This window comes from Podarcis bocagei (genome assembly GCF_964188305.1).
Source record: "Podarcis bocagei genome assembly, chromosome: 1".
NCBI classification, from domain to species: Eukaryota; Metazoa; Chordata; class Lepidosauria; order Squamata; family Lacertidae; genus Podarcis; species Podarcis bocagei.
The window spans coordinates 122,134,050-122,156,702 of record NC_138125.1 but is presented as its reverse complement, the minus strand read 5'-3'; the positions used below and the strand labels follow the sequence as shown (position 1 = coordinate 122,156,702).

The window sequence follows — 22,653 nt, the reverse complement described above, 5'->3', positions numbered from 1 at the left end:
ACCGAGCAACAGGAGCTCACCCTGTCGTGGGGATTCGAACCGCCGATCTTCTGATCGGCAAGTCCTAGGCTCTGTGGTATTGATGGAGATATAGTGCAGAATTCACCGATTTACACCTTTACCCATTGGGAAAGGTGGGCAACTGCCCTCTGGCCTTGCTGTATGTAGCTCTTCTCCTGCCTTGTAGACTCTCACACCCTGTTTGGGACACCCAGTTCCTACATAAATTACCACTCTTCAGAAGCTGTTACATAAATGAGCACAAGCTGCTAGGATACAGTAACTGCAATTTTGTTTTGCTCCGGTGGAACACTCTGTGCTGACAAGGTCAGGCTCTTGCAGTCTGAGTGCAGCCAAGTGATGAAGGACACAGCCAACCACCTAAGAGGTGGAGGGTGGACAGCCACTAATTATTCCCCGCCGAGCTAGCCTGCCTATGCATTTGTGACCCTGTTAGATTTACAGGCCATGCCGCTAGGGGGCAGGAGATATCCCTCTAGACTGGGGACATTTTTACAGCAAAAGAAGGGGGCAGGGAGAGAGAGAATTCGCTTTCCCCATGGGAATCAACAACTCCATCAGGTACATGGGCAAGGAAGGAATTGCAAAAGCAATTAATTCGAGTTAGCTTGCCCAGGAGTAGCATGTTGCATTCTGGAGCTGAAGACGTAAAATTGAGGAGCAGCTAACTCATTTACATCCTCACTCAGCGGCACAGTTCCTTTTCAGACACAGGCTTACGAACCTGTAGTGATGGTGGTAAATGCATTTCTTTACTGTCGCGTAAGATATTAGTGCACCCTAGAGCTTTTCTGAACCCCATAAATTACCACGAAGCAGCTGCAGTAAGTAGAAGGAGAATAGCCAGGCTGCCAAAATGCTAACCTTCTGACCTCCTGAAGTTCCCAACCAGGTTCCATTTAATAGAAAAAAACCCAATGTGAGCTGATGCCTTCCTTTCAGCAGGGCTCTTCCTGGGTCCCAGGTCGATATCTGAGGTTGAATGCTTTTAAATGAAAGTTTTATTATGGCATAAAGCATGGGTAGGCAAACTAAGGCCCGGGGGCCAGATCCGGCTCAATCGCCTTCTCAATCCGGCCCGCGGCCGGTCCGGGAATCAGCATTTTTTTACATGAGTAGAATGTGTCCTTTATTTAAAATGCATCTCTGGATTATTTGTGGGGCCTGCCTGGTGTTTTTACATGAGTAGAATGTATGCTTTTATTTAAAATGCATTTCTGGGTTATTTGTGGGGCATAGGAATTCATTCATCCCCCCCCATATAGTCCGCCCCCCCCCACAAGTGACAGTGGACCGCCCCCCTGCTGAAAAAGTTTGCTGACCCCTGGCATAAAGCTTTCATGAACTACATGGACTAACACCCCCCCCCCCAACACACTTTTATATATGCCATATTTTGCTTTCATCAATGAAAGCAGTTTCCTTAGCTGCTAGCTTATATTATACTTTTGTAAACATATAAAAAACCAAGCTGCTTATGAAAACAGATTCTTAGGACTCTGCGATGGTGATTTTCTCTTTCTGCAGGGTAGGAGACAGAATGGGGTAATCTGGGAATCAAATTGCTCTATAGAATTTAGGAAGCCCTGCTTTCAATTTATAAATCCCCATCATTACCAAAGATGGTTGAGAGGCTATGAATGCCTTATTAGCTAAGGCCTAGATAGATTACCTCCTCTTCTAAACAATTTGCCCGAGCAAAAGAGGGGAAAGGCTTCCAAGTACAGAGGAGAAATGGAATGAAACATCACAATTAATTGAGGTACTTTGTAGCCTTGGAAACAGTAAGAGAGCGGTGACATCAGCAACAATTATGTGTAATTTTTAGCTTTAGTTTATCACCAAGGTAACCAGAGCCAGTTTTTCCGCTTGCAGTGCGGGAGAATGTCTTGGGGTAGGGAGGGAGTTATAAACCAGGGGTCAGCAACCTTTTACAGCCGTGGGTCGGTCCACCATCTCCCTCAGACCATGTGGTGGGCCAGACTATTTTTTTTTGGGGGGGGGGGAATTGAACGAATTCCTATGCTCCACAAATAAACCAGAGATGCATTTTAAATAAAAGGACACATTCTACTCATGTAAAAACACCAGGCAGGCCCCACAAATAACTCAGAGAGGCATTTTAAATAAAAGGACACATTCTACTCCTGTAAAAACGTGCTGATTCCCAGACCGTTCGTGGGCCGTATTGAGAAGGCGATTGGGCTGCATCCGGCCCCTGGGCCTTAGGTTGCCTACCCCTGTTATAAACCATATGGCTAAAGAGACTGCTAAAACATCATTCTAACCTGGCCCATTGATTGGATTGCTCAGTACAGTGACTTGGCCGCCAATGCGACTGCAATGACTCTCCTTCAAAAAGCATTGCATATGAGTTTAAAGACTATCTACAGAAATATTGTAAAATTAATGAATGTTAGAATGATGTTGGATAGAAACTAAGTGGTTTATAGCTGTAATGTTATAAGGGAATATGAGAAAATGGACTATTAATAGGTAAAAACCTAATGCTACAATATTTTAAGATTGAAGACTAGGATAAACAAAGAGGGGAGGGATTTGCTGAACTAACAAACTGAACTGGAATACAGAAAAGGGAGGTGTGAGGAGGTCCGGGAAATAAGCAAATGAAAGATAAGTCATTGAAAGATTGAATTGTTTTTAATTATTTTTATTTTGTATTTTTCTTTTTTATCTTTTTGTAATACTTTGAAAACTTTAATAAATATCTTTTTTTTTAAAAAAAGCATTGCATATGAAGGGATATGAGTTTTTTTTAAAAAAATGCATGTGGCATTTGATCTGGGATGTCTCATTCAAACAGGCAAGTCCCTACTTGGTTTTGTGGCAATGCATAGAAATCCTGTAGCTTTCAGGTCCAATGTGTCCATTTGCTACATGGGTGCTAAAAGACACACATGGCCACTTGGCAGCCTTCAGGCTCATCCAGATGTTGTTGCAGAGGTGCGGGGAGCCCACTGCAGTACATCTGCTTCCTGCATAATTCCAGCAAATTGGAAGCCACAGCTCACAAGCGAGGAGTGTCCAATGTGGATCCTTCCCATGGGATCACACCATTGTAGTGTGCCTTCCTAGCTTATGTATGTTCCATACATCATATTCCACTGGATAGCTCAGTCGGTTGGAACATGGTGCTGATAATACAAAGGTCATAGGTTTGATCCCCATATGGGACAGCTGCATTGCATTGGGTTGGACTAGAGCAGCTGTTCTCATCCTGTGGGTCCCCAGATGTTGTTGGACTACAACTCCCATCATCCCTGAGCTCTGGCCTTGCTAGCTAGGGGTGATGGGAGTTGTGTTCAACAACATCTGGGGACCCACAGGTTGAGAAAGGCTGGACTAGAGGATCCTCTGAGTCCTTTCCAACTCTATGATTTTATGCTGTCTCAGATGTGTTGATCCTATGCATGGCTTGCCGAGACCACATAACACCAGTCCTGAAAGACCTACATTGGCTCCCAGTACGTTTCTGAGCACAATTCAAGGTGTTGGTGCTGACCTTTAAAGCCCTAAACGGCCTTGGCCAAGTATAGCTGAAGGAGCGTCTCCACCAGAAATCAAAATTAGAAACAGAATTGTTAGAACCCAATGCTAAGAACTTGTCTAGAATGTATAACTTGTTGCTGAAATGGAATACACAAGATGAAACAGTTAAATCAGCTATGATTAAGTGGGCACAGGACATTGGTCATAACATCATGTTTGCTGACTGGGATCAGTTATGGACCACCGGTTTGAAATTTACGGCGTGTAATGCCTTAAAGGAAAATATTATGAAAATGATTTATAGGTGGTACATGACCCCAGTCAAGCTAGCAAAAATTTATCATTTGCCTGATAATAAGTGTTGGAAATGTAAAGAGACTGAAGGTACCTTTTACCACCTTTGGTGGACGTGCCCAAAGATTAAGGCTTTCTGGGAAATGATATATAATGAAATGAAAAAGGTACTTAAATGTACTTTTCCTAAGAAACCAGAGGCCTTTCTCTTGGGCATAGTCGGCCAATTGGTGCCAAAGAAGGACAGAACTTTTTTATGTACGCCACCACAGCAGCAAGAGTACTCATCGCAAAGCATTGGAAGACTCAAGATCTACCCACTCTGGAAGAATGGCAGATGAAGGTGATAGACTATATGGGACTGGCTGAAATGACTGGCAGAATCCGCGATCAGGGGAAAGAGACGGCGGAAGAAGATTGGAAGAAGTTTAAAATTTATCTTAAGAAACATTGCAAAATTAATGAATGTTAAAATGTCGAAGTTCTAGGGAAAATTGGGGGTTACAGCTGCAAAAGATTAAGTAAAAGAAAAGAAGAAGGGAAAATTTGATAAAATAAAGTTTTGTTAGGATTTGCTGAAATAATTTTGGAAATTGGGATGCAGAAAGGGGAGGTATGGGGAAGTCGATGAAGTAAGGTTTAAGGAAAAAAAGGATATGAAATTATACATGTTTGTTTGTGTGTTTGTTTGTTTGTTTATGTCTATTAAAACTTTGTAAAATCAATAAAAATTTCATTAAAAAAAAGAAGGAGCGTCTCCACCCTCATCATTCTGCCTGGACACTGAGGTCCAACTCTGAGGGCCTTCTGGCAGTTCCCTCAGTGCAAGAAGCGAAGCTACAGGGAACCAGGCAGAGGGCCTTCTCGGTAGTGGCGCCCGCCCTGTGGAACACCCTCCCATCAGATGTAAAGGAAATAAACAACTATCTGACTTTTAGAAGACATCTGAAGGTAGCCCTGTTTAGGGAAGTTTTTAATGTTTGATATTTTACTGTTTGTTTGCACAGAGTGGCTGGGAAGGCCCAGACACATGAGCGGAGTATGTAAATAACAACAACAACAACAACAACAACAACAACAACAACAATAATAATAATAATATCATACATGCCAAGTCCTGTCCCTGAAGGTCATTTCTCACACTAAACAAAAAAAAGAAAAGCCCACATACATTATTCTACAATAGAAATGGCAATATTCTAACTGCTAAATTGCATTGTCTGGACGACTATGTATTTTAGTCGGGCACAGAAACACACCCAACTCATTTGTCTTTCTTTGCCATTTGGCAAATGCTTGTATTTTGCATGCCTGCCAATACTAACAAAAGGGTAAAAGAGCAACATATTAATTTGCAACAAAGACACGCATTGATGATAAGGGAGCAGACATTCAGGTTCATTCCTTGCTGCCGTAGACAGCTTTTAATCCCCATTGCCTCTCAACTCCTTGAAAAAGCAGAATGGCTTGTGGGGAAACCGTAAAGTTAAGCAGGTTAAATATGTGTTATGAAGCTTGACCACTGGAAATCCTAACTGGGTTTATTCACCTGCATTTGTGAAATGAGCTTCTCCACACACACCTACATAAACATACCCCACTACCCGACTACCCCACCCCATCCGACTTTAGCTAGAAACTAAAACTGAGAAGAAATTGACAGGAATAAATGACAGATTCTGCAAAAGACCTTGCAGCTGCCAAAATCTTCCTGAATCCAGTGGCCCATGGATTATGAGGAAAAATGTGAAAGCCACTCCAGATGTTTCCAGGCAGAATACTTTCCCGTCATACACCAAGTAGCTCCATATTGTGTTAATTTTATAATTTAATGGCTTGCTTAATCCTATGCATGTTTACTCAGAAGAATATAACCCCCATTATGTTCAGTCTTGCTCATTCCTAGCTAGGTGTGCATAGGATTGCAGCCAGTCAGGGTGGTCCCAATCATTGAATTTGAATTAAATTCCACTGTGTCCAATGGGGTATACTCCTTGCTGGTAAACATGGATTGCAGCCTTAACTGAGTTACTTAAAGGTTATGATTTCCCCTTCCTCCTAATGTGATATTCTGATTGCAACACATACCTTCTTCTGAATTTAGAAGAGACTTATGACTTGCAACTTCAATATTACTTCAAATGTCTGTGTTTGGCTATCAAAACACACTGCTGTCTCTCTCTGTGTGTGTTTTAACGAATTCATGCAGTGATTTGTAAATGGCTTCCCGAAATGCCGGATGTTTTCTGCATAATTTTGCAATTGAATTATTTGTTGAAATAGCTCATCAGCATGGCAAGAAAACTACTCAGTCCTGGAGACCGGCCAAACATTCCTGATTAAACATTTGTTTTAGCATCTTGTGTTGCCCTCACCACATCACAATCACCCTCTTTTTTTCCTAGATGTTCCAGTTGTCAGAACCATTGACAGAATTGAAAATACTTACCTGTTTTTTTTAAAAAAAATGCATAGAGGAGGGTGGTGGTGGTTGTAAGAGACGAAACAATGAAAGCTTATGATTCACTGTGCCCAGCAAATAACCATCTCCATTCATTTCAGGAAAGGAGAAAGTAAACAAAAGTCCAATTAATTTTGTTTCTGAATCAGGAGTATGAATAATAAGAACAAGAAGGAGCCCCCTGGGATAACAAATATGTTTTATAATTATGTGAATGTAACCACATACGCATTCAATGTATAAAAGAACTCAAATATGTATTTGTAAAACCAGTGGTATCCATGCATAAACCACCCACTTAACCTAAAATAAATCTAATAAATTTCTGTATCCTCATTTCCTGTACAGAAGTAGATAAGTAGAATGCCGCTTTCTGTTGTGAATGAAAAATCTGCTAATTGACAATAAAAATAACTTTTAAAAAAGACACACCTGACTTCCACTTTTGGAAGGTCAATCATTTTTCTTTTCATTTATCCATCTCACCAGGAGACAACTATCCTTTCCTGAAATAACGGCATATGATTTACTTGAAACATCTGTAGGCGACACTGATGATTGAAAGTCTTCTAGTCCTGGCAACTGGAAGAGCCTCTGCTTTTTATTGCAAAGAGACTGGTGCAAAGCGTGTCATCGGTTTCACCCTTGCGTATTTGCTATCTGAGGCCAAGGGAGCCTTTTTGGGTTGTGTGTGTATAACCACAAATTATTGGATGAAATGAAGCAAATAACGATTTCCCAGTGGTGTGACCTGTAAAGACTATGGAAATGTCTCTCAAGGGGTTTCGGGAAGCTCCATTGATTGTGACAGTTTAATACCAGGCTGGCCCAAAACACTCAGGGGACACAATGAAGTGTGAAAATGTACATCTCAGAAGGAGGCACAAAAAGCCTTCCAAATCCTTTGCTTCTTTGTGAATGTGGGAATTTCAGTTCATACATGGAGCTCCGCTTGGCTTCCCCATTCAGTTCAATGGAAAGATGTGGTTCTCATACATTCCCCCCACCCCTGTTGTGCCCCTTTAGTGATGTGTTTTGTGACATTTTCCGCCACTTCTGTGTTTACCACTGTGGACATGTGCGTGAATACATGACTTTCGGATGCATGTTAATCAGTCGTTGCCTGTATTATGGAAATACAGGGGTACCTCGGGTTAAGTACTTAATTCGTTCCGGAGGTCCGTACTTAACCTGAAACTGTTCTTAACCTGAAGCACCACTTTAGCTAATGGGGCCTCCTGCTGCTGCCATGCCGCCGGAGCACAATTTCTGTTCTCATCCTGAAGCAAAGTTCTTAACCTGAAGCACTATTTCTGGGTTAGCAGAGTCTGTAACCTGAAGCGTATGTAACCTGAGGTACCACTGTATTTTCATGTTGCAAGCCACCCTGATCACTTTTTTAACTATGGGAAAATGGCTTGCAGATAAAATGGTGATGGTCATGATGCTTATGTTAGACATGGGACTGGGGCATTATAAGCCATTCATGTATTTCTGTACCTGAGAACTACACCTGTTTGATCTTTAATCCCTTACCCAGTGTGTTTGGTTGGCAGAATTTCACTTAGTCCTGCCTGCTGTTTAGAGACAGCTTTTTAGTTATTATTATAATTATTTATTGAATTTATATACCGCCCTATACCCGGAGGTCTCAAGGCACAACAAAACCAGAACACAAAACCATAAAATATATAATCAAGATAAAAAACAATAACCCTAATAATAATAATAATAATATTTATACCCCGCCCATCTGGCTGGGTTTCCCCAGCCACTCTTGGCGGCTCCAAGCAGAACACTAAAAACTGAATAAAACATCAAACATTAAAAACTTTCCTAAACAGGATTGCCTTCAGGTGTCTTCTAAAAGTTGGTTAGTTGTTTATTTCCTTGACATCTGATGGGAGGGCGTTCCACAGAGCAGGTGCCACTACCGAGAAGGCCCTCTGCCTGGTTCCCTGTAACCTTACTTCTCGCAGTGAGGGAACCGCCAGAAGGCCCTTGGCGCTGGACCTCATTTTAAAAGGACATAGGATACATCCTATATACATCCTAAATAGTTATCCGTCACGTCTTTCTGCTTTTGCTCCTATTCCAAATCCGGCTCGCTTTTTCATGCCCTTAAAATCGCGCTAGAAATCTCCTACGAAAGCTTTCCCAAGAACGTTTCGCCAGTGCCAAAAGGTATGGAGAAATTGAAAAGATACTGAAGAGGATGTCCCCCCCCCCAAAAAAAAGAGGGATAACGAACTTAGTTAACGAAGACAGGTAATTTCAACATTTGCCTCTTGGCCAGCAGCCACTGAGAGATTAAAAAAATGAAACGTGTTCACGACCCCTTAGATTAACAACTAACTATTCTGCATCAGTATGCTTTATCTGGGAACATATGGAGTATGAAATTCCATTTAAGGAATTTACATTTCTTAATGCAAGCAATTAGGTGTGTAGTAAAGTCTCGTTATTACAGATGATTAGTCTCTTCCCCCCCACACACCATTTTTTTTAAAGGTGCTCATTTAGTACACTAGCTTTAAGTTCAATTGGGATGTATTTTAAGACCCAGTAACTGCTGATATAGGGACGCGGGTGGCGCTGTGGGTTAAACCACAGAGCCTCTTGGACTTGCCGATCAGAAGGTCGGTGGTTCGAATCCCCGCAACGGGGTGAGCTCCTGTTGCTCAGTCCCTGCTCCTGCCCACCTAGCAGTTCGAAAGCACGTCAAAGTGCAAGTAGATAAATAGGTACCGCTAGGCAGGAAGGTAAACAGCGTTTCCGTGCGCTGCTCTGGTTCACCAGAAGCGGCTTAGTCATGCTGGCCACATGACCCGGAAGCTGTACGCCGGCTCCCTTGGCCAATAAAGCGAGATGAGCACTGCAACCCCAGAGTCGGTCACGACTGGACCTAATGGTCAGGGGTCCCTTTACCTTTAACTGCTGACATATGGCCATATCTCTGACCACCACATTCCATACTCCTCAAAGCGAATTCACAACATGCGTCTACCTGGCTCTTCTGTCTGCCTGAGTCAGATCCTGAGCCAGATACTCAGGTACTAATTCTCCCATTGAAAACAATGCCGCTGCCTCCAGTAATACACCTCTGCATGCCTGGTGGTTGTTTTCTTGGGGAAATATATTGCTGTATTGATTGAGGAAATAAACAGTGTATGTTTTTTGCCTATCAAATATTTTCCCCCTCCAGCTTTGTCCCATTTCCCCCACACCCCTCTCCGCGCAAAAGCCCACGATCAGAGAAGTATTCGAGATCAATTCAGTGACTCCCTCCCTCTTCCTTTGTTGCCCATTGTAAATCTATTAGCTGTGATCTGTAATTAGGTGCACAGCTTAAAAGAAAGAACAAATGGTGTCCACTGAACCATGACGCTCGCCTTCATGGCTAAAAAATAAAAAAAAAATGAGCCATTTGGTTTTACCAGCTGTGACATTGGAGGCAGGTTCAATGACAGAGAACACATAAAACTCAATAGATTAAAACGTTTCCACTTCGCTAAACATCCAGAGGGGCATAACAAAGGGTCCTAGACCACTGTAGAGAAAAGGAAAAGGTAGGCTTTGTTGATCTCATTTGCTACATTTCCTTCCTTCCATCCTTTTGCTTGAGGGTGGATCTCATATGGTGGTTTTGCCTTTGAGCAGGCATCCCCAACCTTCGGCCCTCCAGATGTTTTGGACTACAATTCCCATCATCCCTGACCACTGGTCCTGTTAGCTAGGGATCATGGGAGTTGTAGGCCAGAACATCTGGAAGGTCTCCACCTTCCAAGACAATAATGCCCACTCACATCACAAGGAGCTTATAACCCACCTGCTCTCAGCAGCCATAAACATCATAACCAGACACTGGAGAGACCTGTCAGGAGTAAGCATGGACCAATGGTATCAGATAGTATGGGAAATTCCCAGGAGTCTTTGGGGGAAGTCATGTGCTTTAAATGTACAGTGTAGTTATGACCTCATCAGCACCTACTTGTTTAATAGTAATCTGCTAACCTCGACGTGGATTTTTTAAAACAGAAATTGCAGGTAGATGTTTTCCTGTGTTCACTGTTTTCTGAATTAACCTCTGCTGATGAGATTTGTATGCACTGCTGCTGGTTCTGTGATGCAGGTGCTGTGGTAGGAGTGCATTTAATGGAACATGGGAGTAGGCATTAATGTCACTGAATATAACCCATCACATTACTTCCCTAATAGTAAATGTGATAAATGATGCATATCCTGCAAGTATTTTGGATTTTCCCTTCTCATTTTGTGCTGGCGTTATACCAAAGGAGAAAAGTAATAACACATTCAGCTCAGATAACATGACAAACTGCAATGAAATAGGATAGCTGAAATGGTTTTGAATAGATACAGATGAATGAAAATGGGCCATTTATTACGGAGCCATAATGTCTTTACTGTGGCTTGATTTGTTTTGATTGTGTGTGCGTGTGCGCATGGGATGTGTAGAAATGGTAAAACCCAACTCCCATTTGCTCGTTAACTTTGCTCCAGTTTATGCTGCCTTTTTGATTCTTGCTCTCTCTTTTTGCCTTCAAACCTTGCTATTTATTGCTCTGAACTGAATGGGGGGGGGTATATTTATCAGCAGTCCTGTTCTTGCAAGCAGGGACACTGAAGTTGTGATTATTATTATTATTATTATTATTATTATTATTATTATTATTTATTTATTTATTTCTACCCCGCCCATCTGGCTGGGCTTCCCCAGCCACTCCGGGCAGCTTTCAACAGGACATTAAAAACAGAATAAAACTTCAAACATTAAAAACTTCCCTAAACAGGGCTGCTTCTAAAAGTCAGATAGTTGTTTATTTCCTGAAGGGAGGGCATTTCACAGGGCGGGTGCCACTACCAAGAAGGCCCTCTGCCTGATTCTCTATAACCTCACTTCTCACAGTGAGGGAACCGCCAGAAGGCCCTTGGAGCTGGACCTCAGTGTCCGGGCAGAACGATGGGGGTGGAGACGCTCCTTCAGGTATACTGGGCCGGGGCCATTTAGGGCTTTCAAGGTCAGCACCAACACTTTGAATTGTGCTCGGAAACGTACTGGGAGCCAAAGTAGGTCTTTCAGGACCAGTGTTATATGGTCTGTAAACCACCTACTGTTGCTGTGTCACTTGCTTTTGGGTATGTTTGCTGTAAGGTGTGCTGCTTTCCACTTGAGTTGAGGATCCAAAGGTTCCTGTGCTTCCATGAAAAGAGCCTTCCTCTCATGGAAGGAGGCCTTCTCTTGAAAAGCATCCTTTGCCAGACCAAGGGAATCTTTGACTCCAATGCTTCACTGCAATCATTCATCCTGTTTACATTTACAGTGGTACCTTGGTTGTCGAATGGCTTGGCTCCCGAACAAATCAACTCCCGAACACCACAAACCCAGAAGTAAGTGTTCCGGTTTGCGAACGTTCTTTGGAATCCGAACTTCCAACGTGGTGTCCGGTTGAATGCAGGAAGCTCCTGCAGCCAAACAGAAGCACACCTTGCTTTTTGAATGGTTCTGGGAGTCGAACGGACTCCTGGAACAGATTAAGTTTGACAACCAAGGTACCACTGTACTTAAACTTGTTCACTTTAGAAAGACAAGGCATGTGTCCCTGCACCTTCTTTAGTAGTGGCAAAAAGATGGAATAATTTATTTGTTCTCCCTGCTTTTAAACAGCAGGTCAAACCCCAGATGCTGTAGGGAAATTCATTTGATCTAGTTTTGTTCTTATAAAACATTTGTATTTTCCAGGAACCCTCCTCCTACTTTGTTTCAGCCAGAAAATTGGTCCAGAGGATTCAACCACTTCATTTCCCAGTGAGTACAACCCTTTTCCATTTTAAGCAGCTTAACCTTGTGTGCCGTTATCGCAAAATGATATGCGGCAAACCTTTGGCAATGAAATTTCCTTCCTGCAAACAAGAGCTCTTTTTAGTTTTTGTTTACATTGCATAATTCCTTCTCAAGTTTTGTCTTGCTGAAAACTTTACAGTTTCGCAGAGGTCATGGTGTGATCTGCATTTGAAATTAGTTGCCTGGCTATTGATAGGTATAGGTCTGAATATCCTCCTGTTGTTGTTCTTATCCTTAATATACCTCTTCCTGATTCTGTCTTGCTCAGTCTGTGAACCAGGAGCATAAGGCCTTAGGAGAGGAATAGTTCAAGTGACTGTTGCAGCTCAGTCTCCCAAATCTGATGTCGAGCATAAAGTCGAGCATACAGCCAGCGCCACAAAAGACCCCACACAACTTCGTTGTATCACATTACAGTGGAACCACTGGTTCTGAGAGCCAGTGTGGTGTAGTAGTTAAGAGTGGGAGACTCGTAATCTGGTGAACCGGGTTCGCTTCCCTGCTCCTCCACATGCAGCTGCTGGGTGACCTTGGGCTAGTCACACTTCTCTGAAGTCTCTCAGCCCCACTCACCTCACAGGGTGTTTGTTGTGGGGGAGGAAGGGAAAGGAGAATGTTAGCCGCTTTGAGACTCCTTCAGGGAGTGATAAAGCGGGATATCAAATCCAAACTCTTCTTCCTTTTCTTCTTGAACCACTCCGTCCCTGAACGTTTCAGTTCCCGGACGTCAAAAACCCGGAAGTAAGTGTTCTGGGTTTTTTTTAGCATTCCTCGGAACCCGAATGTCCGATGCAGATTCTGATCTGCAAAAAGCCTAGCTGTAAGCCAATCGGAAGCCGCGCCTAGGAATTCGAAGGTTTCAGAAGTCGAACGTCCTTCTGGAACGGATTACATTCGACTTCCGAGGTTCCACTGTACACTGGTTCTCTGCGTTCCCATTGGTTCAAATACATGAATTATGTAGGACATGCTTTGTAGCATGGTGGGGGGTGGGGTTCTAGGGTGACTGCTCATGCTGCCCTCCCTGAGCCAGCCCTACGCCACTTTGTGAGGTGTTGCTCTAGCAGCTGGTGTTGCTTCGGCAGCAAAGGCCCTCCATTCGCCCTCCGCACCCCGCCTTAGAAAAGCTCCTTGTAGACCATGGGTCTACTAAGGCCCGGGGGCCTGAACTGACCCAATCGCCTTCTCAATCCGGCCCGCGGACGGTCCAGGAACCAGCGTGTTTTTACATGAGTAGAATGTGTCCTTTTATTTCAAATGCATCTCTGGGTTATTTGTGGGGCCTGCCTGGTGTTTTTACATGAGTAGAATGTGTCCTTTAAAAAAAAAAAATGCATCTCTGGGTTATTTGTGGGGCATAGGAATTTGTTCATCCCCCCCCAAATATATATATATATATATATATATATATATATATATATATATATATATGCAGGTTTTGGTGTCTTCGGGTGTCTTCCCGTGTAAGAGTTGGGGTGTCTAGGCGACGTTTCGACGAGGTCTTACTCGTCATCTTCAGGCTGGTGCTTTCGGCTTCTTGTTACTGGAACAGAGCAGGATCTCAGTGTTTGAGTTCCTATAAATACTGTTGAGGGGGTGTGGTGTATAGCCTCCAACGTTCTGGGCAGAGAGGAAGTTTCCAGGTTAGTGTGCCTTTTCTTCTTTTGTTCATTAATTACTTGAGGGATATCTTGAGTGATTTCTTGAGTGATATTCTGAGTACCACTTAGGAGGGTCATTAGGTGTGGATTAGTTGCTAAAGCTTTCGTGTCTTGACCTCTTGAGCTTGTGAAGAGTTTTTTCTGAGAAGATGGCTGTACTGCACTTAGTTGTGCTCTGGCTTGGCTTCGTGTATAGGGGCGAGCTGTGGTTTTGTGCCCTGTGCCAGCCAGATCTGTGTAGGGATTGCAGGGGGGTGCAGCATCCGGAGGTGCCACTATGGTTTGGCTACTGGATGGTGTCTGTAATTTATCTGTGGAGAGGGTCTGGGTTTGGGTCTGGTGTGGTTGATTGGAGATGGCGTTCTGTGTGCCTCTGGTTCTGGTGTCGGTTTTTGTGGGGAGGGCTAATTTCCAGATGTCTGGCAGGCGGGACGTGTCGTCACGCTTGTTCATGTTGTGAGGGTGTTTCTCTATCTCGATGGCTTCCATGATTATTCTCTTGTGGTGATGTTCCATGTTAAAGAGCAATTTGGAATCTGCAAAATTAATTTCGTGTCCTGTTTCTTTCATGTGTTGGTAACGAGAGGAAGTTTTTTCTTCTTTTTTGACGGCATTCTTGTGTTCTGCGATACGTGCATTTATTCGTCTGTTTGTTTGTCCAATGTACGTGGCTGGGCAGACTTTGCAGGGTATTTCATAGACCCCTTGGTTTTCTAACTGGATTTTATCTTTTGGGTTTCTGAGGATATTGGCTATTTTTTGGTTGGTGCAAAAGGCTGTTTTGATATTGTGTTTATGGAGGATTTTGCTGATTTTATCTGTAGTGCCCTTGATATAAGGAAGGAGGGCCATGCCATTGTTTTCTTCTGTGTCTTGGTTTTTGGGGGGTGTTTCTTTTTGGATTAGCTTCGTAACCCTGTTTTGCTGGTATCCGTTGGCGATTAACACATTTGAGAGATTCTGTAACTCAGTTGTCAAGTGGTCTTTGTCAGCCAGGCGTTTGGTTCTGGAGATGAGAGTCTTGGCTACGGAGTTTATTTGTGCAGGGTGGTGGTGTGATTGTGCATGTAAGTAGCGGTTGGTGTGTGTTTTTTTCCGGTAGATAGTGTGTCCTAGGGAGCCATCAGGTTTTTTGTAGATTAGGACGTCAAGGAAGGGAAGTTGGTTATTGGCTTCTATTTCCATAGTGAATTTGGAAACTTTGGCTCAGATATGTTGACGACACCTTTGTAATTTGGCCACACGGGAAGGAAAAACTAGATAGCTTCCTCACACATCTCAACAGCCTACACCCCAAAATACAATTCACTATGGAAATAGAAGCCAATAACCAACTTCCCTTCCTTGACGTCCTAATCTACAAAAAACCTGATGGCTCCCTAGGACACACTATCTACCGGAAAAAAACACACACCAACCGCTACTTACATGCACAATCACACCACCACCCTGCACAAATAAACTCCGTAGCCAAGACTCTCATCTCCAGAACCAAACGCCTGGCTGACAAAGACCACTTGACAACTGAGTTACAGAATCTCTCAAATGTGTTAATCGCCAACGGATACCAGCAAAACAGGGTTACGAAGCTAATCCAAAAAGAAACACCCCCCAAAAACCAAGACACAGAAGAAAACAATGGCATGGCCCTCCTTCCTTATATCAAGGGCACTACAGATAAAATCAGCAAAATCCTCCATAAACACAATATCAAAACAGCCTTTTGCACCAACCAAAAAATAGCCAATATCCTCAGAAACCCCAAAGATAAAATCCAATTAGAAAACCAAGGGGTCTATGAAATACCCTGCAAAGTCTGCCCAGCCACGTACATTGGACAAACAAACAGACGAATAAATGCACGTATCGCAGAACACAAGAATGCCGTCAAAAAAGAAGAAAAAACTTCCTCTCTTTACCAACACATGAAAGAAACAGGACACGAAATTAATTTTGCAGATTCCAAATTGCTCTTTAACATGGAACATCACCACAAGAGAATAATCATGGAAGCCATCGAGATAGAGAAACACCCTCACAACATGAACAAGCGTGACGACACGTCCCGCCTGCCAGACATCTGGAAATTAGCCCTCCCCACAAAAACCGACACCAGAACCAGAGGCACACAGAACGCCATCTCCAATCAACCACACCAGACCCAAACCCAGACCCTCTCCACAGATAAATTACAGACACCATCCAGTAGCCAAACCATAGTGGCACCTCCGGATGCTGCACCCCCCTGCAATCCCTACACAGATCTGGCTGGCACAGGGCACAAAACCACAGCTCGCCCCTATACACGAAGCCAAGCCAGAGCACAACTAAGTGCAGTACAGCCATCTTCTCAGAAAAAACTCTTCACAAGCTCAAGAGGTCAAGACACGAAAGCTTTAGCAACTAATCCACACCTAATGACCCTCCTAAGTGGTACTCAGAATATCACTCAAGAAATCACTCAAGATATCCCTCAAGTAATTAATGAACAAAAGAAGAAAAGGCACACTAACCTGGAAACTTCCTCTCTGCCCAGAACGTTGGAGGCTATACACCACACCCCCTCAACAGTATTTATAGGAACTCAAACACTGAGATCCTGCTCTGTTCCAGTAACAAGAAGCCGAAAGCACCAGCCTGAAGATGACGAGTAAGACCTCGTCGAAACGTCGCCTAGACACCCCAACTCTTACACGGGAAGACACCCGAAGACACCAAAACCTGCATTCCTGTACCCGTGAAAATCTACGAAAGCATAGATTTTACGAAAGACAACAACATAATCATTCTCCCAGCAGACAAAGGTAATGCCACTGTTGTGATGAACACATCGGACTACCAAGCAAAACTATCAAATCTACTCCAAGACCCTACCTACCAACCTATAAAAACAGATCCCACCACCTATCTGGAAAAAACCACCAAATCCAAAATAAAAGCCTCTCCTATCAGTGAAGAAATCCAGCTAAGAATCATCCCCAGAGAAAAATCATCCAGATGCCCCAAACTCTACGGTCTCCCCAAGATACACAAAGAAGGAACACCACTCAGACCAATAGTCAGCTCCATAGGCTCACCTCTACAAAATCTCGCTAAATTTCTCGCTAAGCAACTTCAGCCCTATGCAGAATCTATCGCTTCACACGTTACAAACTCCTTCCAGTTCATAGAAACAATAAAGAAGCAAAACCTACATCCCGATGACCTACTTGTGAGCTTCGATGTTGTATCTCTCTTCACACAAGTGCCCATTAATGAAGCCTTGACAGCCATTCAAAACAAATACAATCCCCCCGAATACATCCTGGACCTGACCAACCACTGCCTAACCAACACGTACTTCATCCACAATGGACAAAGATACAAACAGATAGAAGGAGCACCTATGGGATCACCCCTCTCACCGGTCATCGCAAATCTGTACATGGAACACTTTGAAACCAATGCTTTAGACAAGTCAGAACACAAACCCAAACTTTGGCTCAGATATGTTGACGACACCTTTGTAATTTGGCCACACGGGAAGGAAAAACTAGATAGCTTCCTCACACATCTCAACAGCCTACACCCCAAAATACAATTCACTATGGAAATAGAAGCCAACAACCAACTTCCCTTCCTTGACGTCCTAATCTACAAAAAACCTGATGGCTCCCTAGGACACACTATCTACCGGAAAAAAACACACACCAACCGCTACTTACATGCACAATCACACCACCACCCTGCACAAATAAACTCCGTAGCCAAGACTCTCATCTCCAGAACCAAACGCCTGGCTGACAAAGACCACTTGACAACTGAGTTACAGAATCTCTCAAATGTGTTAATCGCCAACGGATACCAGCAAAACAGGGTTACGAAGCTAATCCAAAAAGAAACACCCCCCAAAAACCAAGACACAGAAGAAAACAATGGCATGGCCCTCCTTCCTTATATCAAGGGCACTACAGATAAAATTAGCAAAATCCTCCATAAACACAATATCAAAACAGCCTTTTGCACCAACCAAAAAATAGCCAATATCCTCAGAAACCCAAAAGATAAAATCCAGTTAGAAAACCAAGGGGTCTATGAAATACCCTGCAAAGTCTGCCCAGCCACGTACATTGGACAAACAAACAGACGAATAAATGCACGTATCGCAGAACACAAGAATGCCGTCAAAAAAGAAGAAAAAACTTCCTCTCTTTACCAACACATGAAAGAAACAGGACACGAAATTAATTTTGCAGATTCCAAATTGCTCTTTAACATGGAACATCACCACAAGAGAATAATCATGGAAGCCATCGAGATAGAGAAACACCCTCACAACATGAACAAGCGTGACGACACGTCCCGCCTGCCAGACATCTGGAAATTAGCCCTCCCCACAAAAACCGACACCAGAACCAGAGGCACACAGAACGCCATCTCCAATCAACCACACCAGACCCAAACCCAGACCCTCTCCACAGATAAATTACAGACACCATCCAGTAGCCAAACCATAGTGGCACCTCCGGATGCTGCACCCCCCTGCAATCCCTACACAGATCTGGCTGGCACAGGGCACAAAACCACAGCTCGCCCCTATACACGAAGCCAAGCCAGAGCACAACTAAGTGCAGTACAGCCATCTTCTCAGAAAAACTCTTTACAAGGTCAAGAGGTCAAGACACGAAAGCTTTAGCAACTAATCCACACCTAATGACCCTCCTAAGTGGTACTCAGAATATCACTCAAGTAATCACTCAAGATATCCCTCAAGTAATTAATGAACAAAAGAAGAAAAGGCACATTAACCTAGGAACTTCCTCTCTGCCCAGAACGTTGGAGGCTATACACCACACCCCCTCAACAGTATTTATAGGAACTCAAACACTGAGATCCTGCTCTGTTCTAGTAACAAGAAGCCGAAAGCACCAGCCTGAAGATGACGAGTGAGACCTCGTCGAAACGTCGCCTAGACACCCCAACTCTTACACGGGAAGACACCCGAAGACACCAAAACCTACATTCCTGTACCCGTGAAAATCTACGAAAGCAAATATATATATATATATACACACACACACACATACAGTCCCAGCCCCCCACAAGGTCTGAGGAACAGTGGACCTGCTGAAAAAGTTTGCTGACCCCTGTTGTAGAGCCACTCAATGAGGGCATTTGAGAAGCACACAACAGCCATGCAACCTTGATCCCAGCCTCGCCTGGGATTGAAGAGCACATGGCTGTTGCGCCCTTCTCATTCCACACTCCTTGAGTGCTCTGGTGGCAGCTGCTGTTTTGTACCATCCTGACTTGATGGCTTGTTTGGTTTTGGTTGGTTCATAACACCAAGAATCTCTTCCTCACTTATCACCATTCTTTGCCTCGGTTCTTCAGATTCCCTTCTTGAGAAAGTTAGTTGAAGGACAAAGATCTGCCCCACATCTCCTCCAGTAAAGACAGATGCAAAGAATCCATTCAGTTTTGCTTTTTCTCTGTCCTTTTTCTCCTTTAGCACACCTTTGACTCTCTTGCTGTCCCAAAGTCCCAAAGTAGCTTTTAATATATGGTGACCACTGCCATTCGAGTTATGAGTCATTCCATATGGTGGGTTTGATTCCCACTTAAAAAGTTATTTTTATTTTATTTTATTTTTTAAAATTAAAAGCATCAAGCTATACAGCATCGAACCTTTTAGCCATTAGTGATAAATGACTCATTTATATGCATTAGTTATGCATTTGTCAGTGCCTGGCTTGTGACAGTTTCATTTTGATAAATTAAAAGAAATGATTGTAACAAGTCCATTGTTCCTTTTATCCAAATGTTAGGACCATGCCTGATGTTCCCGTCACCCTTGTGATGAGTGGTTGAATTTCCAGTAATTCCATTATCTACCTCCTCCCTGATGTTGACTATAATTTGCATAACAAGCTTATCTGGTTCAAGTTGTGGTCCAGACCTATGTAGCTACATAGAAGGGAGCGTGCATCTTCAGACAAGTGCATTTCTGAATTCAGCGCTAATGCAGCCATTCTCCCCCTCTAGCTGCCATCACCAAATCCTTTTAGGGTCTCGTTCAGAGCAAGTGTTCTGCTCCATATGCCAATTTTCTTTAGCTTGTGCAGAATTGCCTTGTTATTGTTGACACACTGGTGGATTCTCTATATATTTAGTTAGAGAACACAGTCCTGGTCAGCAATTATTTTAAAATTGTAGCCATGGACACACTGGGGGAAGTGGGAACAGGGGCATGTCTGACATGCCTAATGGGGTGGCAAGGATTTGATTGGGGTGCTACAGCAGGGGTCAGACAAGAAGTCTCTGGAAGCAAGATTGAGCCTCCAGTCGGCCAGCTGCCGATCCTTACAATCTTTTTTACAATAAGCAGAAATTTACCTTTTTTCAGTGTGGAGAAGAACGTCACTGAATTACTTTTCATCACTCAGCTATTAAAGGCTTGGGGGTTGAGTTTCTGAGCTGGGGGTAGTTTGCAACCACAGCGTGATACATTTACTTCCAGGTTTTCCTTAGCTGTACATTCATGGTTATGTGGTCATTCTGTCTTGATACATATTGTATCATATGACATATATACATAAGGAATTCAGTGAACAGTTCCAGTTTTTATATTGGCCCAGTTCACATGTCATGCTAAACCATGGCTTAGTGAGATGAGCAGAAAGGAGTTGCTGTGGGCCTCGATCCTGCATGCGCCCTCCTCTCCCATCACCGCTGTGATAGGAATTTTGAGGTCTTAGATATATGGCAATGTTCATAATCGTACCAACCAAGCACGTACATAGATCAGCACAGGAAGACCGACTTGGAACCATTTTGACTCCTAAACTGAGCAAATGTTTTCTCTGCAAGGTCAAAGTGGGAAACCTCCCCATTGTCTCTTTCCTCACAAATCCTGTCTTAAGGTCACATTTAAGATATGAATAGGGTGTGAGCCTGTGACCTAGCCCAGGAACTAAGTATTTATCACTACAAAAGAATGGCCAGGCTCCCAGGCAATCCAATCAAGTAACCTGCCAGACAGGAGATAAACAACGACAGGAGAAAAACAACATTCAAATTTCTGTTTAGACTGCCTTTTCTGTGATGTAGGTATGATGTATCTGGGGGGTGGTCTTAGGTTACACCCCTTCTGTGATGTATGTATGATGTTTCTGGGGGTGGTCTTGATCTACAGGGTGGCAATTTCAAAAGTCTTTATAAGGCCTTGCACGCCATTTTTCTGGGCTCCTCCTCCTCTGCTGCGGGTGAGGGGGGCACCCTGTTTCAACAGTTCAATAAAGATCAAGCTTACTAGCTGCTTTGCTTCTCAATATTCTCAATATGGCCTCTGTTGTCTTCTCCTACCAATAGGGAACCTATGTAAGGACTCTATATGGCTCTTGGATACCCCATAAGGGAAAAGGGCAATTTTTGTTTACAACACCGCCTTCCAAACAGCTGCAGGGTGGAAAAAGGAAAGCTTTTATTTGTTTTCCCTTAAACTTGGTTGTCATGTTGTGACAAACCGGGAACTGTGGTTTATAACAAACTCTGGTTAGGTTACCAAACCAGCTTCGGAAACGACAGCTTTAAGCTGGCTTGTTCTGAATCTGCCCGGATGTTGCTTTTATAAACCAGGATCTCACATCTGGATGGCACAATAAAATGTGAGTCGAAGAAAGTAAGGGGGAAGCTGCCAAAATCTTTCACCCAGTGATGCAAGAAGAGGAGAGGAATAATGAGTCCAACTCTTGCCGCAGCTTGTTCCTGCTCATGAAAATCTTACCAAACCATGGTTTAGGGCAGTGTTTCCCAACCACTGTTCCACGGCACACTAGTGTGCCGCGAGATGTTGCCTGGTGTGCCGCGGGAAAAATTAAAAAATTCGAAAGATTTTTTTTTAAGTCAAATTTTCGATTGGGGGCGCTGTCACTAGATGACCCCTGTGGTTCCCTCCCTCCCTCCCGCTCTGCGCCTCCCTCCTCCTCCTCCTCCTCCTCCGGGGAGGCCCTTCCTGGCTCTCGGCCAAGGCTTGGCGGCTGCCAATCACTCACTCGCTCGCCCACCCGTCCCTCCATCCCTGCACCCGGCCTCTCCCCCTCCGTCCCCGGCGCGGGGGCTGCCGGGATCCGTAGTCCCCTCGCCCTTGGGCTCCGCGCCCGCGCAGGGTGCGCAAACTACGTTTCCCAGCGTGGCCTGGCGGGCCGGGCATTTTGTTTGAAGCGCTCTTCTCCCGGCCATGGAATGAGCGCGGCGGCGGCGGCCGGGCGGGCAGGGGCTCTTCCGCGCAGACCCCGCGCAGCCTGCCTGCGCCCCCGCAGAGATCGGGCGGCAGGATGGAGCCCGGGGATCCCCGCGGAGGCGGAGCGGCGGAGGCGGAGGCTGCCCCCCAGGTAGGGCTGCGTCAGGGGTTTTTTATTTTTGCAATGCTGCATCCGCGCCGGAGGGGACGCATCGGACCGCGGGGAGACCCCTTGGCGGGCGTGCAAGGCAATGCATGCGTGCAGGCGTTGCATGGAGTGCAGTGCAATGCAATGGCAACGCGGCGCCCTGCATGCATGCATGCAACTTCCACCGGCGCTCCGGACTTGGCAGGTGAGGGGGGTTCCCAGTGGGCGGCAGAGAGAGCCGGGAGGGCGAAGGGGAGCCGGGGGGGAGCAGCGCTGCTCCCCGAGCCGAGCCCGGGGGGAAACTTCGGCGTCGTTGCGCCGGGTGTTGGAAGCGGAGGCTGGCGGGGGTGCCTCACCTGCAAAACCTGGTCGCCTCTCATATATTTCGTGCATTGCATTCATCGCCCGCTTTCTCCTCCAAGGAGCTCCCGGGGGCGCGCGTGGTTCTCCCCGTGTTATCCTCGCAACAACAGC

The 22,653-nt window shown here is 44.5% G+C and overlaps 1 protein-coding gene across 2 annotated transcripts in view; it reads left to right on the top strand.

The window, feature by feature from the left end:
- MYO3B (myosin IIIB) overlaps window positions 1–22,653 on the top strand; it is a 297,619-nt gene that overhangs the window by 82,705 nt on the left and 192,261 nt on the right. For both annotated transcript variants that reach the window (XM_081181948.1, XM_081181947.1), the window contains one exon: window positions 12,048–12,113. In XM_081181948.1, coding sequence (XP_081038074.1) covers window positions 12,048–12,113 — 66 coding nt within the window. The remainder of the gene's footprint in view (window positions 1–12,047; window positions 12,114–22,653) is intronic.